Source organism: Mucor mucedo, assembly GCF_025094135.1.
Source record: "Mucor mucedo strain NRRL 3635 chromosome Unknown EV154scaffold_6, whole genome shotgun sequence".
NCBI lineage: Eukaryota > Fungi > Mucoromycota > Mucoromycetes > Mucorales > Mucoraceae > Mucor > Mucor mucedo.
The window spans coordinates 364,686-390,981 of NW_026252290.1; the positions used below are offsets into that span (position 1 = coordinate 364,686).

At 37.5% G+C, this 26,296-nt stretch overlaps 9 protein-coding genes across 9 annotated transcripts; 6 read left to right on the forward strand and 3 right to left on the reverse strand.

The window, feature by feature from the left end:
* Window positions 1-47: 47 nt before the first annotated feature.
* On the forward strand, window positions 48-2,319 carry EV154DRAFT_435358 (glycyl-tRNA synthetase). Its single transcript, XM_051596788.1, has 5 exons — window positions 48-94; window positions 169-220; window positions 278-1,004; window positions 1,058-1,388; window positions 1,458-2,319. The coding sequence occupies exons 1-5, from the start codon at window positions 56-58 to the stop codon at window positions 2,223-2,225; spliced, it is 1,917 nt and encodes a 638-aa protein (XP_051462708.1). The 5' UTR covers window positions 48-55; the 3' UTR covers window positions 2,226-2,319.
* A 323-nt stretch (window positions 2,320-2,642) lies between these two features.
* EV154DRAFT_558634 (uncharacterized protein) lies at window positions 2,643-6,456 on the reverse strand (the record flags this gene model as incomplete). Its single annotated transcript, XM_051605502.1, has 7 exons — window positions 2,643-3,394; window positions 3,462-3,756; window positions 3,817-4,168; window positions 4,234-4,311; window positions 4,386-5,619; window positions 5,694-6,315; window positions 6,388-6,456. The coding sequence occupies 7 exons, from the start codon at window positions 6,454-6,456 to the stop codon at window positions 2,643-2,645; spliced, it is 3,402 nt and encodes a 1,133-aa protein (XP_051462709.1).
* Window positions 6,457-7,792: 1,336 nt separating this feature from the next.
* EV154DRAFT_598570 (MCM2/3/5 family-domain-containing protein) lies at window positions 7,793-11,211 on the forward strand. Its single transcript, XM_051607056.1, has 8 exons — window positions 7,793-8,164; window positions 8,229-8,408; window positions 8,484-9,648; window positions 9,726-10,118; window positions 10,200-10,361; window positions 10,423-10,732; window positions 10,815-10,942; window positions 10,997-11,211. The coding sequence occupies exons 1-8, from the start codon at window positions 7,947-7,949 to the stop codon at window positions 11,102-11,104; spliced, it is 2,664 nt and encodes an 887-aa protein (XP_051462710.1). The 5' UTR covers window positions 7,793-7,946; the 3' UTR covers window positions 11,105-11,211.
* A 2,038-nt stretch (window positions 11,212-13,249) lies between these two features.
* Window positions 13,250-13,713, forward strand: EV154DRAFT_492964 (uncharacterized protein; the record flags this gene model as incomplete). Its single annotated transcript, XM_051599738.1, has 3 exons — window positions 13,250-13,430; window positions 13,500-13,541; window positions 13,603-13,713. The coding sequence occupies exons 1-3, from the start codon at window positions 13,262-13,264 to the stop codon at window positions 13,710-13,712; spliced, it is 321 nt and encodes a 106-aa protein (XP_051462711.1). The 5' UTR covers window positions 13,250-13,261.
* A 157-nt stretch (window positions 13,714-13,870) lies between these two features.
* Window positions 13,871-15,890, reverse strand: EV154DRAFT_541669 (26S protease regulatory subunit 7). The gene is made up of 8 exons (XM_051604491.1): window positions 15,872-15,890; window positions 15,655-15,810; window positions 15,548-15,592; window positions 15,440-15,477; window positions 15,283-15,364; window positions 14,960-15,194; window positions 14,035-14,896; window positions 13,871-13,971 (listed from the first exon to the last, which is right to left on the reverse strand). The coding sequence occupies exons 2-8, from the start codon at window positions 15,680-15,682 to the stop codon at window positions 13,954-13,956; spliced, it is 1,308 nt and encodes a 435-aa protein (XP_051462712.1). The 5' UTR covers window positions 15,683-15,810; window positions 15,872-15,890; the 3' UTR covers window positions 13,871-13,953.
* Window positions 15,891-18,195: 2,305 nt separating this feature from the next.
* EV154DRAFT_492967 (uncharacterized protein) lies at window positions 18,196-19,751 on the reverse strand. Its single transcript, XM_051599739.1, has one exon. It carries the CDS (start codon window positions 19,596-19,598, stop codon window positions 18,516-18,518), a length of 1,083 nt encoding a protein of 360 aa, XP_051462713.1. The 5' UTR covers window positions 19,599-19,751; the 3' UTR covers window positions 18,196-18,515.
* Window positions 19,752-20,966: 1,215 nt separating this feature from the next.
* EV154DRAFT_476665 (uncharacterized protein) lies at window positions 20,967-21,594 on the forward strand (the record flags this gene model as incomplete). Its single annotated transcript, XM_051598050.1, has 3 exons — window positions 20,967-21,191; window positions 21,364-21,511; window positions 21,557-21,594. The coding sequence occupies 3 exons, from the start codon at window positions 20,967-20,969 to the stop codon at window positions 21,592-21,594; spliced, it is 411 nt and encodes a 136-aa protein (XP_051462714.1).
* Window positions 21,595-21,840: 246 nt separating this feature from the next.
* On the forward strand, window positions 21,841-23,494 carry EV154DRAFT_492970 (acyltransferase-domain-containing protein). The gene is made up of 5 exons (XM_051599740.1): window positions 21,841-22,336; window positions 22,393-22,502; window positions 22,626-22,759; window positions 22,822-22,877; window positions 22,938-23,494. The coding sequence occupies exons 1-5, from the start codon at window positions 21,965-21,967 to the stop codon at window positions 23,412-23,414; spliced, it is 1,149 nt and encodes a 382-aa protein (XP_051462715.1). The 5' UTR covers window positions 21,841-21,964; the 3' UTR covers window positions 23,415-23,494.
* A 215-nt stretch (window positions 23,495-23,709) lies between these two features.
* On the forward strand, window positions 23,710-25,515 carry EV154DRAFT_492974 (tetrapyrrole methylase). The gene has a single exon (XM_051599741.1). The coding sequence runs from the start codon at window positions 23,786-23,788 to the stop codon at window positions 25,385-25,387; it is 1,602 nt and encodes a 533-aa protein (XP_051462716.1). The 5' UTR covers window positions 23,710-23,785; the 3' UTR covers window positions 25,388-25,515.
* The last annotated feature ends 781 nt before the right edge of the window (window positions 25,516-26,296 follow it).

Genomic DNA, 26,296 nt, shown 5'->3' on the forward strand with positions numbered 1-26,296 from the left:
AGAAATTTAGCTCGCTTAGTGGTGTTTCCCTTCATTCTTTTTTTGAACAAATATAATGGCTTCTGCTGAGAATTTTGACAGAGCTGCTCTCGAGGTAAAAAAAAAAAAAAAAAAAGGAGAGAAAAATGTCCCTGTCAACTCAATAGCTAAGTTTTTTTTTGTACTTAGCAACTCATCACCAAGCGTTTCTTTTACGCGCCTTCTTTCCAAATTTATGGTGGTAAAGTATTACAATTGAAATAAACGGGACCTGGCAAGGTATTAACTTCTGACGTAGGTGTTGCCGGTCTTTACGATTTCGGACCTTCTGGATGTGCACTTTTCAACAACATCGTTTCCGTTTGGCGTAACCATTTCGTCTTGGAGGAAGAGATGCTCGAAGTCGATACTTCTATTATGACCACCTACGATGTTCTTAAGACCTCTGGTCACGTCGATAAATTTTCTGATTACATGTGTAAGGATTTAAAGAATGGTGAAATTTTCAGAGCTGATCACGTCATTGAGGCTGTCTTAGAGGCACGTCTCCAAGGTGATAAGGAAGCCAGATCCGCCAAGGCTGGCAAGACCACTGAAGAAATCGCTGCTGATACTGCTGCCGATGCTGCTAACAAGGTCGATAAAAAGAAGAAGAAGAAGAAGGGTGTTGTTGTTGCTGTCGAGTTAGCCGATGACGTTCGTCAATCTTATGAAGAATGTTTAGCCCAAATCGATAACTTTGATGGTGATGAATTAACCGCTATCATGAAGAAGTTCGAAATCCGTTCTCCTGAATCCGGTAACGAACTTTCTGACCCCAAGGCATTCAATTTGATGTTCGAGTCTTTGATTGGTCCTACTGGTCAACTTAAGGGTTTCTTGAGACCTGAAACTGCTCAAGGTCAATTCCTTAACTTCAAGAAGCTTTTGGAATTTAACAATGATAAGATGCCTTTTGCTTCTGCTCAAGTTGGTCGTTCTTTCCGTAACGAAATTTCTCCTCGTTCCGGTCTTTTACGTGTCCGGTAAGTTAATGAGAATGTGGAAAGCAGGAAAGATACTAACGTCTTGCCTACAGTGAATTCACCATGGCCGAAATCGAACATTACGTCGATCCTGATAACAAGGACCATCCCAGATTCAATGAAGTAAAGGATATTGTCTTGACTATCTTGGCCAAGGATGTGCAATTGAGCGGTAAGACCACTACCAGCCAAATCACCGTTGGTGAGGCTGTCGCTAAAAAGATCATTGATAACGAAACTCTTGGTTACTTCATTGCTCGTATCCACCTCTTTTTGGCAAAGATTGGTATCAAGAATGACCGTCTTCGTTTCCGTCAACATATGGACAACGAAATGGCTCATTATGCCGCTGATTGTTGGGATGCTGAAATCAAGACCAGTTACGTAAGTATAGAATGGAGAGAGAGAAAAAGAAACTTCAAAAGAGTCTGGAAGACTGATTACATGCTATAGGGTTGGATTGAATGTGTCGGTTGTGCCGATCGTTCTGCTTATGATTTGACTGTCCACTCCAAGCGTACTGGTGAAAAGTTGATTGTTCGTGAGCAATTAGCTGAACCCCGTACCGTTGAGCTCTGGCAAGTTGAGATCAACAAGAAGACCTTTGGACCCAAGTACAAGAAGGAAGCCAAGGCTGTCGAAGAAGCTCTTTTGGCTCTTTCCGACGATCAATATGCCGCTCTTGCTCAAGAATTAGAATCCAACGGTGTTGGATCTGTTCAAGTGAATGGTGCCGCTGTTGAGGTTGGCAAGGAAAATGTTACTGTCAAGAAGGGTACTGTTACCGAACATGTCCGTGAATACACTCCCAGTGTTATTGAGCCTTCTTTCGGTATCGGTCGTATTCTTTACTCTCTTTTGGAACACAGCTGGTGGGTTCGTGAAGATGACGAGGCTCGTAACGTCCTTTCTTTCCCTACCATTGTTGCTCCCTTCAAGTGTTGTCTTTTACCTCTTTCTGGTAACGAGCAATTTGTTCCCTTTGTCCGCAAGTTCTCTCGTGAGCTTCGTGCTGCTGGTATTTCTCTCCGTACTGACGATTCTAAGGCTTCTATCGGTCGTAGATATGCCCGTAACGATGAGCTCGGTATTCCTTTTGCCATTACCATCGATTTTGATACTGTTCAAGATGGAACCGTCACTCTCCGTCAACGTGACTCCACTGAGCAAGTTCGTGACTCTTTCGAAAACATTTTGAAGATTCTTAAAGAATCCAACTAATTTTACATATCTACATACACGTTCCTCTCTTTTTAAACAATTCAAAAATAAATTTTTATATATTATTTCGCGCATTTTTGAAAAAAAAAAAAAAAAAGAAAAAAGAAAGAAAAGGCCTCTATTGATGGCACTCATAACAAAGCGTAGTTTTCCTGTGTAAGTATTAGCCAAATGCATGTATTTTTCTTTCGATGAGTGAGTTGATAAATAATTTTGGAAAATAGTGTAAACAAAGTGCATTTAATTACTTTTCATGATTAAATAAATAAAAAAAAAAATATGTATAATACTAGAAATGAGTTAAATTATATTCAAAGAAAAAAAAAAGGGTGGGGGATGTAGAAATGATTTTTTTGGTGGGTGATTTTTTTAAGCTGGCGTGTACATGTGTCCTCTCTTTTTCTTTTTCTTTTGTCTTTATGCGTAAGGATTAGCAGCGAATACTCGGATCAAAGGAGGGGTTCTGACCATTTCGATGGTGAGCATGACTCTAATCTTATCCAAGGCTTTAATCGTCTGCGAAGATTGTTCAGAGCTATATCCAGTACTGGCAGATAAACGAGAGCTGATGATGGAAGCTCTCTTGACAGCAGATTTTCTGGATGTAGAGACAGAAGAAGTAGGCACGATACCTGCATTTGCAGCAGCAATGGCAATGGCTTCAAATTGTTTGTTGTTTTCCAAAGAAACATTGCTACTGTTACTGCTACTACTGGATTGTGAGTTTTCAGGATATGCAGATAATAATTCCTCTTCCTCGTATTCATCATCAGATAAACTCCATTGTTGTTGTAATCCAGTGGAAGGAATCACACCTTGTTTCCAATACATGGTCAATGCACGGGCCTTAGGATCATATGTATGACGCAAAAGAGGTAAGTTGGGCAGATGAATACGTCTTTCGATGCCGAATTCGGGTATGGAGACATCGAATGCATCTTGCATGATAGCAATGATACGGGCTTCACTGTACACAGTGGTAGTGACTTGAGTGCCGGTTACTACGGCTTGATGATTTTGCTGTTGCTGAATATCTTGTTTGCGAACAAGGTACAAGGCCAATGATAACAATTGACTTTGTTCACGAGCAGCCAAACTAGCTTCCTTCTTGACATTACAGTGTTGAGCAAGCTTTTGGACGGTATCGCGGTCCAAATAAAAGTGTTTCTCTATAATCACGAAACAATAAAAAATTAATATAGGCACCCCCCCCCTTGATTTTAATATAAATATTACCATTGGCTAATGTAGATTCCAATTGACGGTGAGTGACAATATCGGCATATCGACGAATAGGCGAAGTGAAATGTGTGAAGAGAGGGACGCCAGTAGCGAAATGGGAATATTTCAAAATATCAAATGTACCGGTACAAAAGTATTTTGGAGGTTGAATTGTCTTTAATACCAAAACGGATACTAACTGACGTAATTCAACATCATGGATATCTTGAATAGATTCTTGGATAGAAATTGCGTTGGTGATGTTTAATTTAACACTTAAATAACGTAAAGCATAATCTCTCAAATCGTGCTTAACAAATTAAAAAAAAAGTTACTATCGCGATGTTAAAATAGCATAAGTAAGACTTACAATCTTCTTGGTATTGGGAGGAGCTTGACGACGCAATAATGCTTGTTCTGGGTATTGACTAGATATTTTTTGAGCAACACATTTGTTTGCCAAAAAGGCGAATTCCTTGACGATCTTGACAATGTCGGGTCTAGAATTAAGAATGGTTGCGGTGGTAGGTTGGTTAGGATCATCGAATTCCAATTGTTGTTTGGTTAAAGACATGGCTTCCTTGGTATAACGTGATGCGTGAAGGTATTTAGAAATTTCAAATAACATACGAACATCGTTTTTGATCGCTTCGCTTTGTTGATTTTCATCAAATCCGTCTACTATCTTTTGTGCCTCATCGAACGTGAGTTGCGCACAGGATCTATTTTTATAAATAAGATTAGCAATAGCCTATAAATGGTTACATTCTATTTAAGGGTCCCTTACTTGACAACAGTTTTTCCGAACCAAGTATCCAAAAGCATACCATCCGAGCTGAGTTTCCAAATAATCGAGAACGCAGGTCTTTTTTTTTTTAAAAAAAAAAGAGAGGCGTTAGTAAACACTTCAATTTTTTTTTTTTTTTAATTATCACTTACTTCAATTCGTTCAAGTTAAAGTTTGCAACATTGGACAGTTCGGTAGGCAACATGGGTACATCCTTTTGATCGAGATGAACATGGACAGCTCTGGCTCTGGCTTCTTTGTCCAAAGGTGAGTGAGGTTTGATAAAGTAGGCAATATCAGCAACGTGAACACCAACTTCGTAAGTATCATCACCCAATTTAATAATAGACAAACCATCTTCGAATATAGTGCTGCCAGTAGGATCAATGGTGATCATACGATGGTCGTTTTCCAAAGTCAAGTCTCGGCGGCTTCCATCACCAGGGGGAGTGAACTTGAAAGGACTGGGAGGAACGCATTCCATGACAGCATCATTGAAGGGAGCGTCAGAAACGTTAGAGTCGGCTAAAATAGCCTTGATTTGTACATCCAAATCAGTAATAGCACCCAATTCTCTTTCCAATGTACCAAAGGGGTGAAGAGAAGTAATGGGCCAACGCTTGATAGAACCAACAAAGAGACGGTTGGTATAGGCCTCATTATGATCAATAAAATCTTGAGGCACTTGTTCAATAGGGATAGCGATTAAAGGTACACGTTTATCAGTGGCCTTGAACCAAACGATTCTAGGAACTTCCTTCTTCACATTTCCTTCCCCATCTTCTTGCTGTTGTTGTAACGCAGCACGCTTGTTGTTAGGTCTTGACAAAGTCAATGTACCTGAGAACACTTGATTTTGAGCACGTTCAAGGATAGCTACGACAACACCAGCGTATTTGGGCTTGAGGGTATCGATTTCCTCATCACCGCCAAAAATAATTTCGTTCTCATCTTCCTCATCGGGCAAGCGAGTCTTGTTTTGGCCATTGTTTCGGGCCAATTTAGCATCTTCTTTTTCCTGCTTTTCGCGAATAACTTTCTCAACATTAACAAGACGGATAGCTACGGTGTCACCTTCTAAAGCACGGTTACGATCACGAGAGCCGCAAATGTAAATGTCACCACCATCCAACTCATCACACGCAACATAGGCATCACTACGATTACGCTTGTTTACACGAAGAATACCACGTACTAATTGTCTTGCTCTAAACAACGGAGTTAAGGCCGAGAATGGCAAATGAGCAATGAAAAGAGGTCGACGTTGATGAGGGTTGGCATCATCACGAGAGAAATTGACTCGAGTAGGTGTGAAAGGAACAAGCGAAAATGATGATCTGTTACTGTTGTTACCGTTGTTACCATTATTTGTGGAAGATGCGGTACCTATAACAAATAAAACATTAATACGTTTCATTTCTTTCTTCCCCTTTACCCCCCACATGATTGCTATAATTTACTATTTCTCCATTCATCGAAATTACGAGAAGAACGACGATTCATTTGTTTTCTGTTATCGAGATTGCCATTGCTAAGAGATAAGCTCAAAGATTTACTATTCATTGATGTTCTTTTGTTATCCATGAATGATTCGCCGTTTTCGTTTAACACAGGCATTTGTTGAAGAGAGGTACGCTTTTTGATGTAATTGTTATTGTCGTCATTTGTACGTCTGAAGGTACCCATCAATTTAGCCTCGGCTTCAGCCAAAGCAGCCTCTCTTGATGATAAAGAAATATTTTCATCGCTAGGACGTCTCTCCAGCTTTGAGGGAGAGGGAGTGGTGATGGGAGGTAAAGTCTTGAGAGTATTGATCATATCCTGCAAAGAGTCTACCGTCATTTCTTCCTTGAGCGTGTGTAAACCAACAAAACTACGGCGATTCTTGTTGTTGTTACTATGGTTGTTGTTTAATAAAGAATTGGTAGATTTGGATGAGGATACAACAATTTCAGAGTTTCTTTGATGACGTGGTGTAGGCATCATAGAGACAGGTTGTCTGTTTCGCCCAGTATCGAACTGATTAGAACTAAGACCGTGAAATGTACGACGCTTGTCTGACAAATTTCTTGAAATAGAAATCTATTTTGTTTTCATGTCAGTAACAAGATTTTTTTTTCTTTTTTTTTTTTTTTTTTTTTGTCCTCATCTTACCTCGGGAGGATCAAACAAACCTCGAGTACTCTCGGGTGCAGTTTGTTGTTCTAATGTCTCATGATTCATTGAATTGGTTTTTTAGTGAAAGGACCCTTTTTGTTTATTAGGTACCGAAAAGAAAGTAAAGAAAAAGGGTAATAACAAGAAGTGAAAAAAAAAAGAACGGAGAGGGTAAATAGAAAAAGAAGAAGTCGGTTTGTGTTGGTGTATTATGTGGTGGTTTTGTTTAATTCATATTCGTTCGCCGTCCTAATCTCATGTTACATTGTTTGCCACAGTTAAATTGGATTTCTCATTTGGTTGGTGATAAAAGTATTTGAAACCCTTTTACTCCGAAGGCATTTTTCAAGTGTTTGGGGTTCATCTTGCTCAAAAGAGATGGATATTGTATCTATATTTCTTTCCCTTTTTAAACTTTTAAATTGTCTTAAAACCTGAATCATCTCCGATAATTATTGACAGACCATCTTTTTTTTAATGTGCTCGCTAAAGCAAATATTAAAAAAAAGCCTCTTTCCCATTCTTGTACTATGTCCATTCTATTCCAGTAGCGCATACATACTTTTGGGTCCTGTTGTTAAATGCGTAACGATGGAAAACATAATTACCAGTGCCAATGAAAATAAGGTTACTGTAGTACCTTTTTTTTAAAAAAAAATGCGCCTAATGATCAATAGCCTGTGCATATCAATCAAGTGATTTTTTACAGTTTATGTATACTTTATCAATGTTCTACTCCACTTCTTGAGTAAATATAGAATATACCGTTGTCTATGATACCAGTAACGAACTCCTTTCCCTCCATTCCTTTTTTTTTTTTTTTTTTTGAAAAAATACTAAATACATGTTACATGTAACACACAAATCTTATTGTTGGCTGGGAAATAATGGCAAAACAAAAGCTGTACACACTACTTCAAAGCAGTTAATGATATATAAAAAAGGTCCTGCTAAATTTTAAATTTTATTCCATGCTGTTGGTCTTTTTTTTTTATGCTCCCTCATCCAGATCAATATGGCTAGTCTCAGATGTCAATAATTATGATCGGTTATCTGTGTTTGTGCGCATTAACTTTAACTAATTTTAAACCCCTTAATAGACTACACTGCTTGTAAATATTAACATGCTCAAAGATAACCAATTTTTTTGCTTTTAATTATAAATTTCTTTTCACTTTTTGATATACATCTCATTCTGTGCCACAGATAGTGGGGTTAGGCCTGATTTGTCTCCGCCAAATGGTTTTATATTATTTTCAGGAACTGTTTTATTCAGTAACAGTCCCACTTTATTAATTTGTAAAACATGGCTGAACCACCTCATTCATGGTAACATGAACTTTTTATTGTGCATAATGCCCAGATTGGATGTACGTAAAGCACTTATCAAATCGTTCTACGGGTCAGCGTGACTTGCGAAAAACGCGTTGTGAAGTTTTTTTTGTGACCAATTGTCAATATCAGGTTTTAACCTCAGTTTTTTTCGCGTTTTCAGTATAATTTTTTTTTTCTTCTTACTGAAAACAAAAACACACATATTTTTTAGAAAAAAAACGATGACAGATCTTGCTAGTGATCAACTCATGAGCGGCATGCTCGACTCCCAAGCTCAAGGTTTACCTTCTGACATTCCTCCTACACCTGCCGGAGGTATGGAGGTAGACGAAGACCCCCGTGCCACACGTAGACCTGGTTTTGAACCTGACAATATCCCTCGAGTCATTGATGAAACTGCCATGGCCGTAATGGAAACCTTTGAAAAGTTTTTAGAAACGTAAAGCAAAAGAAAAGATACCAACAGTGTCAATAAGAAAATATTAACTCTTGACAATATATAGTTACAAAGATCCCCAATCTCAATATGTCGCCAACAGTACCTCTAGTTGGTTCGGCTTCCCTTACATGATGCAACTTGAGAACTTCAAGTATTCAGAAATCGACACAATCTTTGTCGATTTTACACACATTGAGTCGACCGAAGTTCCTTTAGCTACTGCAGTAAAAGAACAATACTACCGGTAAGAAATAAGGACATGGGGGTTTTTTTTTTATGATTGAGCGATTAACCTCACAATGCCTCAAAAATACTTCAGTTTCCTTCCTTATCTTCGTCGTGCTGTTCACAACACTGTTCGTACACATTTCCCCGATAGTCTTTATGTTAATGCACCTGCTTTTGGAGTACAAGGAGGCACCTATCGAGATTTCACTGTCGCTTTTTACGGTTTGGAGGAAAAGAACCGAGTTCGTCAATTGAAGACAGATAAGATTGGTCACCTTCTTAGTGTTAGCGGTACAGTGACACGTACTACTGAAGTACGTCCTGAATTAGTCTACGCATCATTTACCTGTAACGAATGTGGAAAGATCATCACCGACGTCGAGCAAGAATTTAGATATACCGAGCCCACCATGTGTCAAGGCGCCACCTGTTACAACCGTTCTCATTGGACTTTGAACGTTGAGCAATCCAAATTTGTGGATTGGCAAAGAGTCAGAATCCAAGAAAACGCAAACGAAATTCCTACGGGTAGTATGCCCAGAAGTATGGATGTCATTGTTCGTAATGAAATGGTAGAGCGTGCCAAGGCTGGTGATAAATGTGTCTTTACCGGTACCTTGATTGTCGTGCCTGATGTTTCTGCTTTCAGAACCCCTGGTACTTCGGTTGAAACTCAAAGAGACACCTCCGTACGCTCAAGTGAAGGCATGAGCGAAGGTGTCTCTGGTCTCAAGGCCTTAGGTGTGCGTGATTTAACTTACAAACTCTCATTCTTGTCTTGTATGGTTCAACCTGCTACACATAACAAGGCTACCGGATCCAATCTTCACGGTGAAGACACAACAGATGAAGATCCAAGAGATGTTTACAACGATTTCTCTGAACAAGAGATCAAAGAACTTCATGATATGGTCAATTTAAGAGGCGCTGTCTACGGTAAATTAGTGAACAGTATCGCTCCTACAGTGTTTGGTCATGATACTGTCAAGAAGGGTATTTTGTTACAGATGATGGGCGGTGTGCATAAGGTCACTCCCGAAGGCATGAACCTTCGTGGTGATATCAATGTCTGTATTGTTGGTGATCCATCCACTAGTAAATCTCAATTTTTGAAATATGTTTGCAGTATCATGCCCAGAGCTGTTTATACATCTGGTAAGGCTTCCAGTGCTGCTGGTTTAACTGCGTCGGTTATCAAGGATGAAGAAACAGGTGAATTCTCCATCGAAGCTGGTGCTCTTATGTTGGCTGATAACGTACGTGCTCTTCGCGCGCAAAAAAAGAAAAAAAGCATACGCGTATATTAATGTTTTACTTTTTTCTTATCTTATAGGGTATTTGTGCTATCGATGAGTTTGACAAGATGGATATTAAGGATCAAGTCGCTATTCACGAAGCTATGGAACAACAAACGATTTCTATTGCCAAGGCTGGTATTCAAGCCAGTTTGAACGCCCGTACCAGTATTCTTGCAGCCGCCAATCCTGTCAGTGGTCGTTACAACAAAAAGATGACATTAAAACAAAACATCAATATGTCTGCACCCATTATGTCTCGTTTCGATTTATTCTTTGTAGTCTTGGATGAATGTAATGAAGTGACAGATTATAATATTGGTCGCCATATCGTCAGCACACATCGTCTGAAGGACGATTTCATGCAACCTGAATTTTCTACTGAGCAAATTCAAAATTATATTAGATACGCAAGAACCTTTAAGCCTAAGGTAAGGGGAATAATAGGGGATACGAAAAAAAAAGCGCGATAAAAAAAGAAAGGAATAAAAATACTAATATCACTATTTCAGATGACTCCCGCTGCTGCTGCTAAATTAGCTGATTGTTATAGAGATTTGAGACAAGGAGATTCCCAAGGTGTTGGTAGAAACTCATATCGTATCACAGTCAGACAATTAGAAAGTATGGTCCGTCTTTCTGAAGCGATTGCCAGAGTTAATTGTCGTGAAGAGGTAAAATAAATTTTGTTTTTTAGGATATATGGGTCACTAAACTGCTTTTTTTTTAATTTAGATTACAGAAGCCTACGTTGGTGAGGCATTCAATTTACTCCAAAAATCTATTATTCGCGTTGAAGAGGATGATGTTGATATTGACGATCAAATGAACGATCAAGATGATGAAGTCATGAGAAACACAGAGGCACTCAACGGTATGTCATTGAACGAAGCAGAACAAGAACAACAACAGCAACATCAACAACAACCTGACGATAGTACCGAATCTGGTTCTCAAAGAATAACCATTCAATATGATAAATTCAACGAGATTATGCTTATGTTAGCGCATAGACTTCGTTTGAACCAGAAAGAATCCGAAGATGGTAAGGGCCCTAAAAATTATATGTTCAGGGGATTTTGAGGGTTATATTTTTTTTTTTATTTAACGTGTCGTTCCCGTTGTAGATCCTGGAATGCGTCTCAGTGAATTGGTTGTGTGGTATCTTGAACAAATTGAGTCTGATATCTCAGCGGATCAACTCGATTATGAGCATACTGTTGTGGAGAAGGTTATCAAGAAACTTCTTAAGACTGTAAGTTTATGTTTAACAGGTACATCTTCTTATTTACTAACACAATATTCGTAGGGTGAGACTTTGATTGAAATTAGACAAGACGATAACGAGGGTGAAATTGATGAGCACGACCCAATTCTTATGCTCCATCCTAACTGCGTGCTTCCTGACGAAGAGTAATCGAATGACTCGGTTTCTTTTTTTTAATTTCTGTTTAGTCCCTTCGTTATATTTTTTTTTTTTTTACAAGTATAAATATTATTAATTTCTGCATTTCCCAAGGGATGAAAAAAAAAACTGGAAAGGGGTGGGGGGAGAGTCACTAAAGAATTACGCTATTTACTGTTAAATTTTTGCAAATGTCAAATTCCGAAAGGGGAACTTTTTTGATTGAGGATCTTCCTTTGCATTTTTAATATATCGTATAGCTTTAATTATGAAAGGGCAAAAATCATATAAATACAAGACCATCTTGACATTTTTTTTTTTTTTTTATTATCTTCATCTATCAAGTTCTCATCTTACCAACTCATCTCTTCTCTTTTTCATTCATATTTAAATCATCTTTATTTCAATGGTCAACTCAATCTTCCTCGCTTCTGTTGTGATCGCATGTGTTGCTTCTGTTTCTGCTGTCCCCATACCTGGTGGAAGTATTGTTGATATCTTCGCTGATAACACTATCGGTGTCGACAACTTGGAGGGTGATGATATTCTCACTGAAGCTATCAATCTTGACGATCTTGAAGTCAAAGGTAATTCTATCACTTTTTATATATTATCCATCTTACTAATTGTATGATCTTTAAGATGTTGCCCAAGATGTCGATGTTCTCAGTGATGATAACGATGACTTCGACTGGCGCAACAGAGGATTCAACCGTGGTGACCGTGGTAACGATGGCGGTAATGGTAACGGTGGCAATGGTGGTGGTCGTGGTCCTATCAACCGTCCCGATCGCCCTGGTCGTGGTGGTAATGGTAACGGTGGCAACGGTAACGGTGGCAATGGCGGCGGTAACCATGGTAGCGGTTGCGGCTGTGGATGCAAGCGAGACGGTGGTCTTTGTAAGTTGATTCGTTTATAATTTAAAGTACTTTAGACTAATGACTATCGTTATCATCTAGTGTCCGGTTTATTAAAGCGTCATGAAGATAAAGACTCCAAGGTCAAGCAGGCTGGAAAGGAACACAAGCACGATAAGGCTCACAAGAATTAAATCATTCTCTTTTTCATTTTAATTTTCTTCATTAGTTATTATTTCTCATCATCAAAACCATTTTATATTTTAAAATGATTGTCTTAATTTTTTTTTGCTCATTTAACTATTCTTACTGTTATTCATATTATTCCTTTTTTTTTTTCTACATCGAATAAATTCATAATCATCTAAACCTACAATATATTTTTTGTTTCTACCTAATAAGATTTACGAAACGATTTTAGCGCGCGCGCATAAATTTTTTTTGACATTAAATAAAAAAAAAATATTTATCCCTGTTTTTTATTCTTATCGGCTTTCATAAATCCCCTAGAAATGAAGGAGATTTCTATCTTCACATTATAAGAAAATACGAATTTTTGGACACAGACACACTGACATAAATAAGAAATGCTTTTGGTAGTAATACGGTTTACTATGGATAGAAATATCAGAGTACTTTTGAAGTTTTAGTGAAATCCTTTTGTGATTTTCTCAATACGAAATGTTATTGTCTGTCATTAACACTTTTTTTTTCTAATATATTATGTTATGGGATCTACTCGGTATTACACAATGATTTGTCTATTTAAGAAATTGTGTAGTAAATATTTATATCGATTTATGCACGCAATTATCAATCAAGCATTTTTTTAGACTGACGATGGAAATACTTCTGTATTATAAGAGAACAAATTTTACTTGATAATAGAAATCGTTCCTTTTGCATTCTTCAGAGGCGAACCCCATTTCCATGCAAAGTTATACAATGGTTAAATTACTTGCAATCAGTCTATAATGTAGTATTTTCTACTATTCCTTCCATGGTGATTATTAAGGGTCTTCTTACCTTAAGTGTGCCTTACAAGATGCAATATGCAGCTCATCCGACGAATTATCCGTGCGCGCAACTTCAAATCGTCAAATTCCAAAAGGGGTGGTAAAAGGAATCCGACGATCCTTTTTATTAAAAAGTGCCCCCCTTTTTAACAAATACCTTGCAAAAATTCAATTAATCTGTTAGGACAGAAAAAAAAAAAAAATAGGCCACGATTAATAGTATAAATACAAAGACAAGTTGACCATTTCCTTATTTTTATTTTCATTCAATAAATACATTCAAATTTGCTTAACCATGGTTCGTTCTATTATTCTCATTGCTGCTCTCTTCGTTGCTGCTGTCTCGGCTGCTCCTAGTCCTGATCCTCTTGTTGGTGCCAAAGCTAAAAATATCGGTCTTCACGATATTTTCCTTAATCGTTTGGGTAGACATTTAGTCAGCGCCAAGAGACTTAAAGCCCACGGTAAGCTCAATACTGAGAATAGCGCACCTCTTCTAATCCCCCACATCTTTTTTTTTTAAATATATGTAGATATCGTTCAAGGTGTCAATGTTGGTGGCGAAAACGGTGGCGGTGAGTTTGTATATCACTAAATACTATAAACATCAAACTAACTAATGTCCAATTTCTATAGTGTTAAAGCGTGATGAAACACCTACTGTTACAATTGCCAAGCAGGCTGGTACAAAGGGATTCAGAAGAAATGCAAAAAACAAGGGTGCCGCTAAGGGTGCCAGAAACTAGGGATATTATTATTTTTATAATCTTTATTGTATATTCTTATAATATTTCTCATCCTTCATTCATTGATCGTTGTTCTTAAACTCTTTCTCTCACATCATTTAATAAACCTACATTAATAATTTATACTTTGTTTTTTTAAAATAGACAAGCTGTTATATATGTATATATAATTTTTTTTTATTTATTTTTTTTACTTTATTTGATATTTTTAAATGTATAAAAGGCAAAAAAGACATGTAATTTAATTCCACATGAGATACTACAGGAAAGAAAAATAGTGTTAGTAAAATACGACATAATCACACATAAATAGAACACGTACCTTGGGAGTACTGGAAAACTTTTGATAACCCTTGATAACCTTATTAACAGATTCCAAAAAGTCCTTTTCGGTGGCAACCTTTCTTCTTGCACGAATGGCAAACATACCAGCTTCAGTACACACACTTCTTAATTCGGCACCAGTTGCGTTGGGACATAATCTTGCGATCAACTCATAACGAATATCACGATCTACACTCATGCTCTTTGCATGAATCTTCATGATGTGGGCACGACCTTCTAAGTCAGGCAAACCAAACTCAACACGACGATCCAAACGACCAGGTCTTAAAAGAGCAGGATCTAAGGTATCAGGTCTGTTTGTGGCCATTAACACCTTAATATTACCTCTAGGATCAAAACCATCCAACTGATTAATCAATTCTAACATAGTACGTTGAACTTCGTTATCTCCACCTGCACCATCATCGAATCTGGCACCACCAATAGCATCAACTTCATCAAAAAAGATAATACATGCCTTCTTTGTACGAGCCATTTCAAATAATTCACGTACCATACGGGCACCTTCACCAACATACTTTTGAACAAGTTCGGAACCAATGACACGAATAAATGTAGCATCTGTTCTGTTGGCAACAGCACGAGCACAAAGAGTTTTACCAGTACCGGGAGGACCGTAAAGTAAAACACCTTTTGGTGGATCGATACCAAGGTTGACAAATCTCTCGGGTTGTAAAAGAGGTAATTCTACGACTTCGCAAAGACGCTCAATTTGTTCTTTGCAACCACCAATATCACTATAAGTAACATCAGGCTTTTCCTCAACCTGCATCATGGTGACTGAAGGATCAATCTTGGGTGGTAAAGGAATTTGAATTTGATACTTTGTACGGTCGACACTAAAGAATTGAATAGAACTTGTGAATAAATAAGGAAAAGGATGGGTCTCTCTTTATCTTTACCCAACACGCATGCCTTCTTCGATATCTGTAGGAGAGACATGTCTAACCAACTCAACAACAAACTTTGCGATTTGCTTAACATTAATAACGTATTTTGGATCTTCGTTGTTCTCTCCTTGAATGATCTTTGTACAACGAGCCACTTGTAAAGGCTGTTCTTCCTGCATTCTTTGTTTATCGGCAGGAATATCCCATAAATTGGGAGCAGCAAGACCTGTATCAGATTCCTTGACACCTAATTTCAACACATCAGTTTCTCACTTTTTTTTTTTTGCATAAATTATATCAAAATATCAAAATATTTGAATTCTCCCAATAATTACCAATATGTTCATTGACACGTTTTTGAATGTCCTTGATATCTTGTTCTAAAGACTTTAATTCTTTGGTGTAAGGACCTTGACCCTATAGGAAAAGGTAAGTATTTCCATATTCTAGAATTTCTAAAGGGGAGGTGTTGTTGTGCATGTTGGTATTTACATAGGTGGTTAAAAGTTTAATATCTCCTTCATCCAAAGCTAAGTAAAAGAAAAAGAGAAACGATGAGTAATTGGATTCTCTTGTATACACAACTACATATTTATTTACCAACAATCTTCTCGTCCTTTTCTTTATCTTCAACATTCTTGTCGTCTGAAAAAAACAGTGTTTTAGTTGGTTTGCGTCTTCCTTTTTTTTCAGTTTAGTTACTTTACATTTTTCCCAGTTCTCTTTAGGTGGCATATTGGGTTTTCTGTCGGTTTTTATAAAAGGTGTAGAAAGAGAAAACAAGTGCCCTCAAAAAAAAAAAAGTAACTTACGTGTCGCGAGTTTGTATCAATCTCCGCTGTTTTGGTAAGAAAGTTACGTCACTATAAAGCCGTAAGAGACTGCTTTTGAAGTTTGTAGGATTCTTGAGTGTTCCATCCTTACATAATTACAAAGTTAGACTTTTATGGCCTCCTCAGTAAGCAACATCGATAATTGTAACCACAATAGCACGTCGTAACTAATTATGCTACGGATAAATAATTACATCTACATCATAGTAGAAAATAGAAATATCCGCTTACAGCAGCCAAAAGATCTGGCCAAAGGATATCGGCAACTCGATATAATGGGTCTTTTCATATTTCCACCAAATTTTATATCAATACAATCCAATTTTATGGATAAAAGCTGTAGACTGTATGATTTGGTTGTCATTGTATAGTCACCACAATAAAATCCTACTTAATGCACACGCCCCTTTTTGGTTTTCCATATCTCCTTTACTTCTTAACATCGCACTACTTTATCAGACAGGAAATATCAATATTTTCAGAAAGTCAATTAGTGCTGCTTCATCGCAGAGGCCTGGAATATCTACGCGGCTTATAAAATGCCTTTGATACATCTTGTTGGTTTCAGCGCTAAATGATGCAAATACCACTGTTGCTTTGCGAATATTCACAAAAAATGCATCTATTCGAACAAACAGAAAGCAATGAAGTTACTACAAATGCTGTTACATAACTACACGCATCAACTACAGTGAGGTTGAAGGAGTACTTTAGCAATGCCTTTTGAAGTCACATAATACTTACTACTTTTACCGCAGTCATCAAATTCTGTTCGAAAAGAGTCTTGTGAAGTCATGTATGAGATTAGCGTCAAGAGGCTTGGATTATAATGCATAAAAAATATTTATTCTTGATCTTTATATTTAAACATCTGACCTAATTAATCATATCACTAAAAAGCTTTTCAGCGGTAGCGGTAAAGCTTATACCGCTAAAAAGTTAACACGCCCGTATCGGTTTAAGCTGATACCGCTAAAAAGTTAACACGCCCGTATTGGTTTAAGCTTTTATATGAGAACTGACCGCTGCTACTAATTTTTGGCGAATGAAAGGGATATGATATACTTTTCTTGGTTTAAATTCCTTTATCGGAACAAAATGTACATACTTGCCTACGGTTATTTCAGCTGATTTGATGCTGATTAAGAAAGGACTCATAGATGGCGCAAAGTCCCAATTCTAGATCTTTTCCCTCCGTGTAATACAGTTACATGGCTCCGGTATGACTAATTTTTTGGTACGTGCATTTTCGGTATTCTCGTAATTTAAGACATGTTCAGCATATATTATGTTTTTAGTCAATGGGGGATTTTCAGTAGAATGAAATTTAATTACTTTTAAACCCTGGTTAATTCAATCCAATGGCCTTAGGATGTAGTGCTATATTTCATAGGCTCAACAATAGGTATTGTGCAATCTGGAGTTTTGGAAAGATAAGGGGGGCCTTAAAAATTCAAGAATGACTCCATTGAGTGACCAGTGAGGAAGCACAGTGATATTGGGGGGTTTTAGATCTGAGTGACAATCAAGTGCTTCCGTCTGTTCTCTGGTTTATTTACCTTCCGTCGTCACAGTTTGTTCATTAAACCACACAAAGTGACACAGGTTCGGGCCACATTTTATAAACACAGTTTACAATGGAATGAGTCGACTTATAGTCTGTGGATTGACATTGTATCACTTACTCGGAACAAGTGGGTTTAGGGGAAATAAAGAAATACGTTTGAGTGGGGGGATAATTGCCTGTTTAATACGAATGTTTTGGTTGTAACAGCGAAAAATGGTAAGGATGATCAATTGTAACATGTACTTGATGCTACGATTTTATTTACATTTGCGTCTCTCCCTCTCCTTTTCTTTTTTCCCTTTAAAAGAAATGCGGGGAAATTTGTATTATTGTTTACTTTATGTTGTTTAAATATATAAGGTTGTTCTATACAAAAATAAAACAAATATACACAGTCGATCAAAAAATAAGCCGTGTAACCTTTATTTTAAAAAGAGGTCCTTGCTTCTCTTCCGCCGATTATTACACGAGATCCTCTTGAAAAAAAAAATCCCTCGCATGTATCAAAATAATAGGATATCCGTCAGAAAGTGCAAAATCACGTTTCCTTTTTCCCGAAATGTCTAGTCGAGAAGATGTCATACAGGATCCAAAAACTTGCTATTGTCGGACCGATGAAGTGTAAAATGTGTATCTCCCGAGCCGCCGTTAAAGACATATGAAAGTTGTCGTTGGGATGGACATCCTTCTTTTTTTTCTTGCGTATCTAGGGGAAAGGGGACCGAGCCTCATGCCGATACATAATTTATTTATTTTTTTGATACCAGCACCTGCGACCGGTCGGTGAATATATTGCATGCAGGAGCTATAATGTTTTAATTAGTCTAAAGAAATGCATGGCAGAAACATGAAGTTTTAATAAGAACAAATTTATTTTTGTATGATTGAAAAAAGAGAGTATATTTCAAAGGGATTTATGATATAGAGTAGGATTTTTTTTTTTAGAAAAAAAGATTATGTGTGCGTGTGTGTACAGTTAGTGGGTTTCCTGGGTGCAAGTAATACAAGGAAGGAAAAAACTGAATGAGAAGACGAATATATAATTTAAAGGAGAGATTGTGGGCGTGTGTATATTTATAACAAAAGAGGAAGAAAAAAAGAGCGATAACATATCAAACGGTATTAGCTTTTCTTTTTCTTTTTCTTTTACAGGGTATTGCTGTACAATTTAGGAAAGTAAATTAATATCAACTGGGGGAGGAGGGTTGCATCTGAATTGACTGTACCAGACAGTCTTTGGAGATTTACTATTTTTTTTTACAAGAGTTGTAGGTTTGATCAACTTCCAGAGTTTCTCATACCAGGGACCATTATTCACTGGTGCTGTATTGTATTGCAAGGATTCATATCTTTGTTGCTTGACCTTTGTAGTAGTTGTATCGTTTGTTAAAATGAGTGTGTTGGATATAATAGAAGCGGAAGATGACAAAGGGTGCTGTAACCGGTTACAGTGATGAGTCGTTTCCAAAATGGTCGAATTGTTGGACTTGAATCGAAGCAAATTCTGTTTAAATTTAAATGCAAATTTATTGTGACCACGGCGCTTCTTTGGTGCGACAAAGGTTTCCTCTCGCAAGGTTGAAGGCGACGATGGTGTAACGCTCACAGCCCTTCTTTTATTACTATAATTACTCATATTGTCATCATCGTATCTCTTTTGGGAATAGAAGTGCGACTTGGGGGGACATGACAGCAACTGGCGTTGATACCCACGCTGTTGATGATGAGGGTGATAGAGGCTGGTGCTTGTTGAATTGCTAGACAGGTGCTGACGTGACCCCATGGTATGAACAGAAAGACTGACAATTGATGAAGAAGCATCGGTAGCGGTTAATCCGCCAGGATAGTCATGTTCGGCTGTTGGTAAGAAATAAGAGTCATTGTGATATGGAAATGGTAATACGCGAGGTGATTCCAAAACTTCTTGTGGTCTTCGCAACATTTTTCTTGCGGAAGGCGTAAAAGGTGCATAGATGGCTTCGGGTGTTCCCATCTCGCTACAGTAACGTGCAAGTGGCATACTTGACGGGTCAGCTAACTCTACTTTGGAGACATTTTCCATTGTAAGAGGATACAGTTTGCGAACAATCTCTACGGTTTCTTCCTTAGTCAAACTTTTCTTATTAGATGATGATGGGGTTGAATAGCATGAGGATGATGCTGTTGTTGATGGGGAATATGGGGCTGGATAATAGCCATCATAAGAAACAGCTACATCAATTTGCTTTTCAAATGAATCGGGAGCATTCATTTTTCTGGCTTATTATACGTTTGCAAAAAAAAGATGATGATAAAAAGTAAAGAAAAAGAGATGAAAGAAGTGTTCAATTAAAAGCATGTATTTATATACAGAAAAAGAAAAAAAAAAGAGGGAATGGTCTCATATCACTGTGGGTAACGATGGAATCAGTTTAGTCGATCTCGTAGTAGTACCTGCGTTGAATCTGTAACGGGGGCCTGTGTGCTCAGTTCTGTACACTTGTGGGTCTAGATACCCTGTCTACGAAAAACTAAGTAGGTTGTGTGCGACTATATCCGCATACCCTTTCAGTTACACACATTAGGCTTCAATTTTATTTTGTTCAAACGTTAAAAAGTAAGATACATTGACGCAATCATATGCTATTCTTTTCATTGCATGTGTTGAAATAACGTTTTAATCCGAGGGGTTCCCGAAACTCGCACTCTTTTTTTGGTCTTGCCATAACATTCACTCCATACACGAGTTTATTTAACACTCCAAGAGAAGTGACCCCATTATTTTTTTTTCGGTTGCAACATACGAAAGGAAAAATCCCCAAAAAGAAAAAAATAGCTCCAAAAGATAGCTAAATCTACCACGAGGATTTCATGTTTAAGACCTTTCATTTAAGCTTTATGTCGAATGATTCCCTCTCTTTTTAATATCAAGTCATATCTTGTTCAATTCCCATCAACAGCTCATTCGGCTCTACAAGAACCTTGATTCTTTCGAAGTTCTATCCCATCAGACGATCCTCCTGATCATCCGGACAACAAAGAAGCTCGTCAAAGCAATCTAATATCTTTAGGGGGGAGGGGTTACCCTTTTGTACTCCCCTATTTTGAGTTTTTATAGTGGTTGTCGCCACATATCAACTTATTAGTGTAAAAAAAAAAGGGCGTGTAAGACACGACTTTTATTTATATCTGTCATTACTGTAAATATACTTGTTCGCATCAAGTTTTCAATATCATCTTGAATTTAAACATTGGCTCACATAAAATAAAAGTCGATTGACTTGATTGTTTCAATTATAAAAATGAACTAGGTGTAATTGCTATCAATTGCGTATTATTGATTATGAGCAAGCGAGTCTGGACAAAAAAAGGCAAGTTGCATACACGTGGGTAGGATGGGTGGGGGTGCAGTAAAAAGTTCAGAATAGAGAGTTTCGTACCACATACTTTTTATTTATGCAGTAGCGCTGACATTCAAAACAGATTTCATAGATTACTTTTGTGAGACAGTGCGCTCATCTGTTTCGTTTAAAGACATCTGTGTAAGAAGAAAATAAAGATATAAAAAAAACGTTTTGGACACATAGTCTTTTTTACACATCTTATTTCCAGGAACCACCTGTCCTAATGCAGTTATTTTATGCCACATAAGCCAGGAACTTTCTATGAGATTCCAGCCTTCACGGGAAAAAATAAGTGCACAGCCTCTTACTTTGTCATACTTTCTGCTCTTCTCCTCTTTAGCGATCAACGGAGAATAGTAACGTCATCGTGTTGCAAAACCACGATTCCTCTTGTGTGTAATCTGGTGTATAAGCAGGAATTGAGCCTTTTTATTTGTCAAGTCTTAAAATTTCATGTAACGGTAACCGAGTACATATGCACAGACACCTTTACTTTAATACGTAATATTATGGCTGAGTCATGACTCACTCTTATGTTCTCATATCTACTTGGTATAGACTCAATGAAAAAAAATGCAAATACATAAATGATTCGCATTGAGTATATAAATGGAATAACCGGGTGTTATATAGAGTCCCAATTATAGACAGTACAAATGGGACAAAGTGTGTGTTACAAACTTAGGCCCGGATGGGTTTTTATCGGCAACCGATAGAAGCTTTCCGTCGCATAATGGAGCGAATGATCAGCATTCTCGGAGTAATGGAAATCATGTGCAAAGTAATCATAATAATAGATAACATATAATGTTTGTTGTCTAAATAGAATTATCATTGGGGTTTAAAAAGTTGTATATTGGATGAGTGGGGCAGGAGAAGGGAAATATGTGTGCTTATCTTATAGGATAATGCTTGCAGATGAGTATCTTGCCACTTTAGTTCTTCTCTTGTCAATACACTGGCATGTGAAATGAATTTCATTTTATATAATAAGCGTCGATATATTGGGCAGAAGCAATTGGAAATGATGCCAGTTGGTAATTGTCACGAGGAATCTCACTGGGTATAAAAAATAAATAAATGCAGTTTAATTTCCAGATTTGCATGGCATTAAATAAATTCATCAGCAACCCCTCTTTGAAAACAAAAAAAACTCAACAAATAAAATTATTATAGCCCCTCTCTCTTCTCATTTTCTTCTTTTTATTTCTTTTCTGTTGTTATTCTCTACGTCATGGCAACGGCAATCTCTTCAACATCTCTGCCCATTCCGCCGCCAGCTTCAGCGACATGGTGGTCACCAAAGACAATTCTTCAAATACTGTTTGTCAACTTTGGCTTGTTTTTTCAGTCAACCTGCGTCGTGTTTACGCAACTCTTTTCGTTATTTATTTACCCATTTTCGTTTAAAAAGTACCGCCAATTTATTTCATACACGATGCGTATGTGGTCTCAAAGTCTGGTGGCTCTGGTACAATGGTTTGCGCCAGCAAATATCGTCATGACATTTGATGAAAGTTGCGGTAGTCTGGATGAGATTATAAAGGATGGTGATATTACAAACTTGACTTTTCCCAAAAGAATCATCGTCACTGCAAACCACCAGGTACTAAAAATAAGCGCGTTTCTTTTTTAGTGTGTGTGTTAAAAACATATTTATAGATTTATGCTGACTGGATTTATATTTGGTGTATCGCTCATTTGGCAGGCGCTCACGGTGTTGTGAAAATTATATTGAAGCACAGTTTAAAGAATTTGCCTGTTTATGGATTGTAAGTTACAATTATGACTATGGTTGTTGTGTACCTGAAAAACTGATTGTCTTTTTTGTTATTTAGGGTAATTACAAATAAACAAACAATGAAATTAGGAACTTAATAATTCATGTTTTTTTAGGGCATGCGGTTTTTTGATTTTATTTTTTTGAAAAGAAAATTGGCCTTGGATCATGATACCATTGTAGGTAATTTGGAACGGTCAAAAAAGAGTGATCAACCAATGTGGCTTGTTTTATTCCCCGAAGGCACAGGTAAAAGTTACATTTCCTCTTGAAGATTTGTGAGTAATGGAGCTCTAATTACTATGAATTAGTTGTATCACCATGTACTCGTAAAAGATCAAAGGAATTTGCTGAAGCAAGTAATATGGCAAGTACACAGATCACATAGATATTAATCCCGTTCACTAACCATAATACATGTTTACAGAAGGATAATAGATATACATTATTACCACGTTCAACAGGGTTAAGACTGTGTACAACAACACTGGATGACAGCGTAGAGTACATGTATGATTTTACCATTGGATATTCCGGTGTAGGAGCCAATGATATACCAGAACAAGTGTACACCATCCAAAGTATCTTTTTTTTCAAGCATTTCCCAAAACAGGTGCATGTTCATGTGCGTCGTTTTAAAATTGCCACCATCCCAAGAGGTAACGGAGAGGAGTTTAATCAATGGGTCCATCAAAGATGGGTAGAAAAAGATGAATTGATGGGCCATTTTTACAAGTATGGCGTATTCCCCGATACCCAAGACAGAACCATAGATGTACCTATCAAGCTTCGTAACAATTCTGTCATGGATTTAGCACAGATCTGGATCTTTTTGGTTCCATACATATTGCTACTTAAACAGCTACTAAATTTTGATTTTCATGTTCAAAATGCAGCTGCTTAAAAACAACACTCGTAACCCCTTTCGTCGCCATATATAAACATAATAAAACTTTACAATTTCTTCCTCATAGATGACTGTCCAGTACTATCACAGAAAAAAAAAAAAAAAAAAAAAAAGATGTGTCATTTCGATTTTGGGCACGCCATAGATTTGCGTAATTCGCAACCAATCATAATATAGATTGTGATTGGGCATACAAGTTGCAACATCGCTAATAATTCTGATTTGCCGCATTTTTTTCATGTATGCTGGGTATAATTGAACCTTTTTTTTTTTTTTTACTTTCCCTGTTTGTGCCTCCTTTCAAAAAGAGTATAAATCTTACATTATATTTACTCTATCCCCCACCCTTTCTTCCTTATTTTAAAATAATGTCTATCCAGCCTAGAGTACCTGTACCTCAAGGGGGTGCTTCACTCATGTTGGCATTCCAAAGTCAGCACAAGAACATTCTCGTCATTGGCGATAACTCCATTGCAGCAAGTCGAGTTTTATCATGCCTTGAAGCAGACGCCAAAGTATACCTTGTTTCCAACCCTGAATACATGTGTTCTGAACTTCAATACCGAGTCGAAAATAATCAAGTCACCTTATTAACACCCGAATTCAATCCTGTCATTCTGGAAAGATACCAATTCAGTTTAGGCTTCATTTGTCAAGCTTCACCAGAGATTCAATCCATTGTAAACAGCTTCCGTCAGCACGCCATTCCTGTCAACGTAGCTGATCACAGTGATCTTTGTGACTTCTTTATGACTTCTACTTTCAGAGATCAGTCACTTCAAATTGCCGTTTCCACTAATGGACAAGCATCCAAATTATCCAACCGTATTCGTCGTCACATCACTTCAAGCCTACCCGCAAGATTAGGCGATGCTATTAATCGTGTAGGTGTTTTAAGGAAAAAGGTGCGTGCTTCGGATCCAAGCTCCGCCTCCAGCTCCAGACGTATGAAATGGTTGGCTCAAATTTGTGAATACTGGAGTATGGAAAGATTAGCCCAATTATCGGATCGGGACATGGAAGAGTTATTAGAGTCGTATCATCATGATGAAGGTTATGAAAGCTTGGAATCATCTACAGCTCCTAAAACACAACAACTTACAAGCGATAAAGTCAATCACTGGGGAAGTATTGTGCTGGTCGGTTCGGGTACAGGTGATCCTGATTTATTGACCATGGCTGCTTACAAGGCTATCAAAGAGGCTGACTTGGTCTTGTCGGATAAGATTGTCCCTGCAGAAGTTGTCGCTCTTGTTGAATGTGAACTGAAAATTGCTCGTAAATTTCCCGGTAACGCTGATGCTGCTCAAATCGAGTTTAACGAAATGGCATTGAAGGCCATTAAACAAGGTAAAAAAGTGGTTCGTCTCAAGCAAGGCGATCCTTATTTATTCGGGCGTGGTGGAGAGGAAGTCTTGTTTTTCCGTAAGCATGGGATTGTGCCTCGTGTTATTCCCGGTATTTCTTCTACTGTCGCTGCAGGTCTGTTGGCAGGTATTCCCTTAACCCATCGTGGTGTTGCGTCTCAGTTTTTGGTCACAACCGGCACTGGCGCTAGCAATTCTTCTGCTCCTTTACCTACATTTGATAAACATCGTACGGATGTCTTTTTGATGGCTATTCATCGTTTGGAGGCATTGACAAAGGACTTAATGGCGACACAACAATACCCAGAAGACATCCCTTGTGCTATTGTAGAAAGAGCAAGCTGTAAAGACCAACGTGTAATCTGGGGTAACCTCTCGAATATTGTGCAAGTTCTGGAAAGTTGCGGTGGAAGTAGGCCACCTGGATTACTTATTGTAGGACATGCTATCAATGTTTTGAAGCATGAAAATAAGGGCTTGGAAGGTGTTGCTGCCAACTTGATGACGGCTTCGGGTTTATCTGATGAGGTCGTATTTAATCATGAAGCTAAGGTGGATGAATCCAACCTTTTACGATTGCATGATCCTGAATGTGTCTTTTAAACAACCCTTCTCCGTTAAGCACACATACACCCACACAACACTTAATACCAACTATGTACATATCTAAATAGAAATAATATTTATCAATCTTAATAAAGAGCAGGAGGGTAACCTTCCGTTTAAATCAATTTTATTTTATATTTTGCATTTTTGTTTTATTTCGACTTTAATTCTGTTACCTCAGTTATCATTAGCATTATTTAACAAGACAACCCTTATCCACATTCTTTAAAAAAAAATGATTGCATTTTCATCTTCTTCGCTGTTAGTGCTTTGTCCTGTTTGTATGGATCGACCCATTAAATATTCTTCAAAAGTAGATGGTTTATAATAATTATCGAGGAGAATGAATCTGTTTGTGAGGTAGGTTTGGTGATAGCGACGATGAGGCTTATAGAGAGGTGACTGCCGTGGACGATGATCATTCATTAGCCATGTATTTGATTATATGTATGAATTTACAGAATCTAAACCATCATCCAAGCACTCAATGGCACGCTTATTAACATTTTTATTTGGTAAGTCCTCAAGTGTTTGTTTGCCTTATTTTTGAGTGTTATGACACAACCCGAAATTATCATCCTGTAGGTCTAGTAAAATACTCTCCTCTACCAAAAGAAAGACCAGAAGAAAGAATCAGCTACTACATCTTTTTTTAGAGTCATCTGATTGTTTTTTTTCCTTTACAATGCTTACAACGGATAGCTCCAGCAAAAATTGAAAAAAATGCATAATTAAGAAACTGCCGGAACTTGATCCTATTGGCTGAAAAATTGTTCCCAAAAAGTTGGAACATTTGAATTTTTCACTTCTAAGACCCCTTAATAACTAACCTTTCACTATATTTATTTATACAAAAGAAAGAAAATATGCTTGTAAGTAAAGACGACATAAAAACTTCATCCTGAC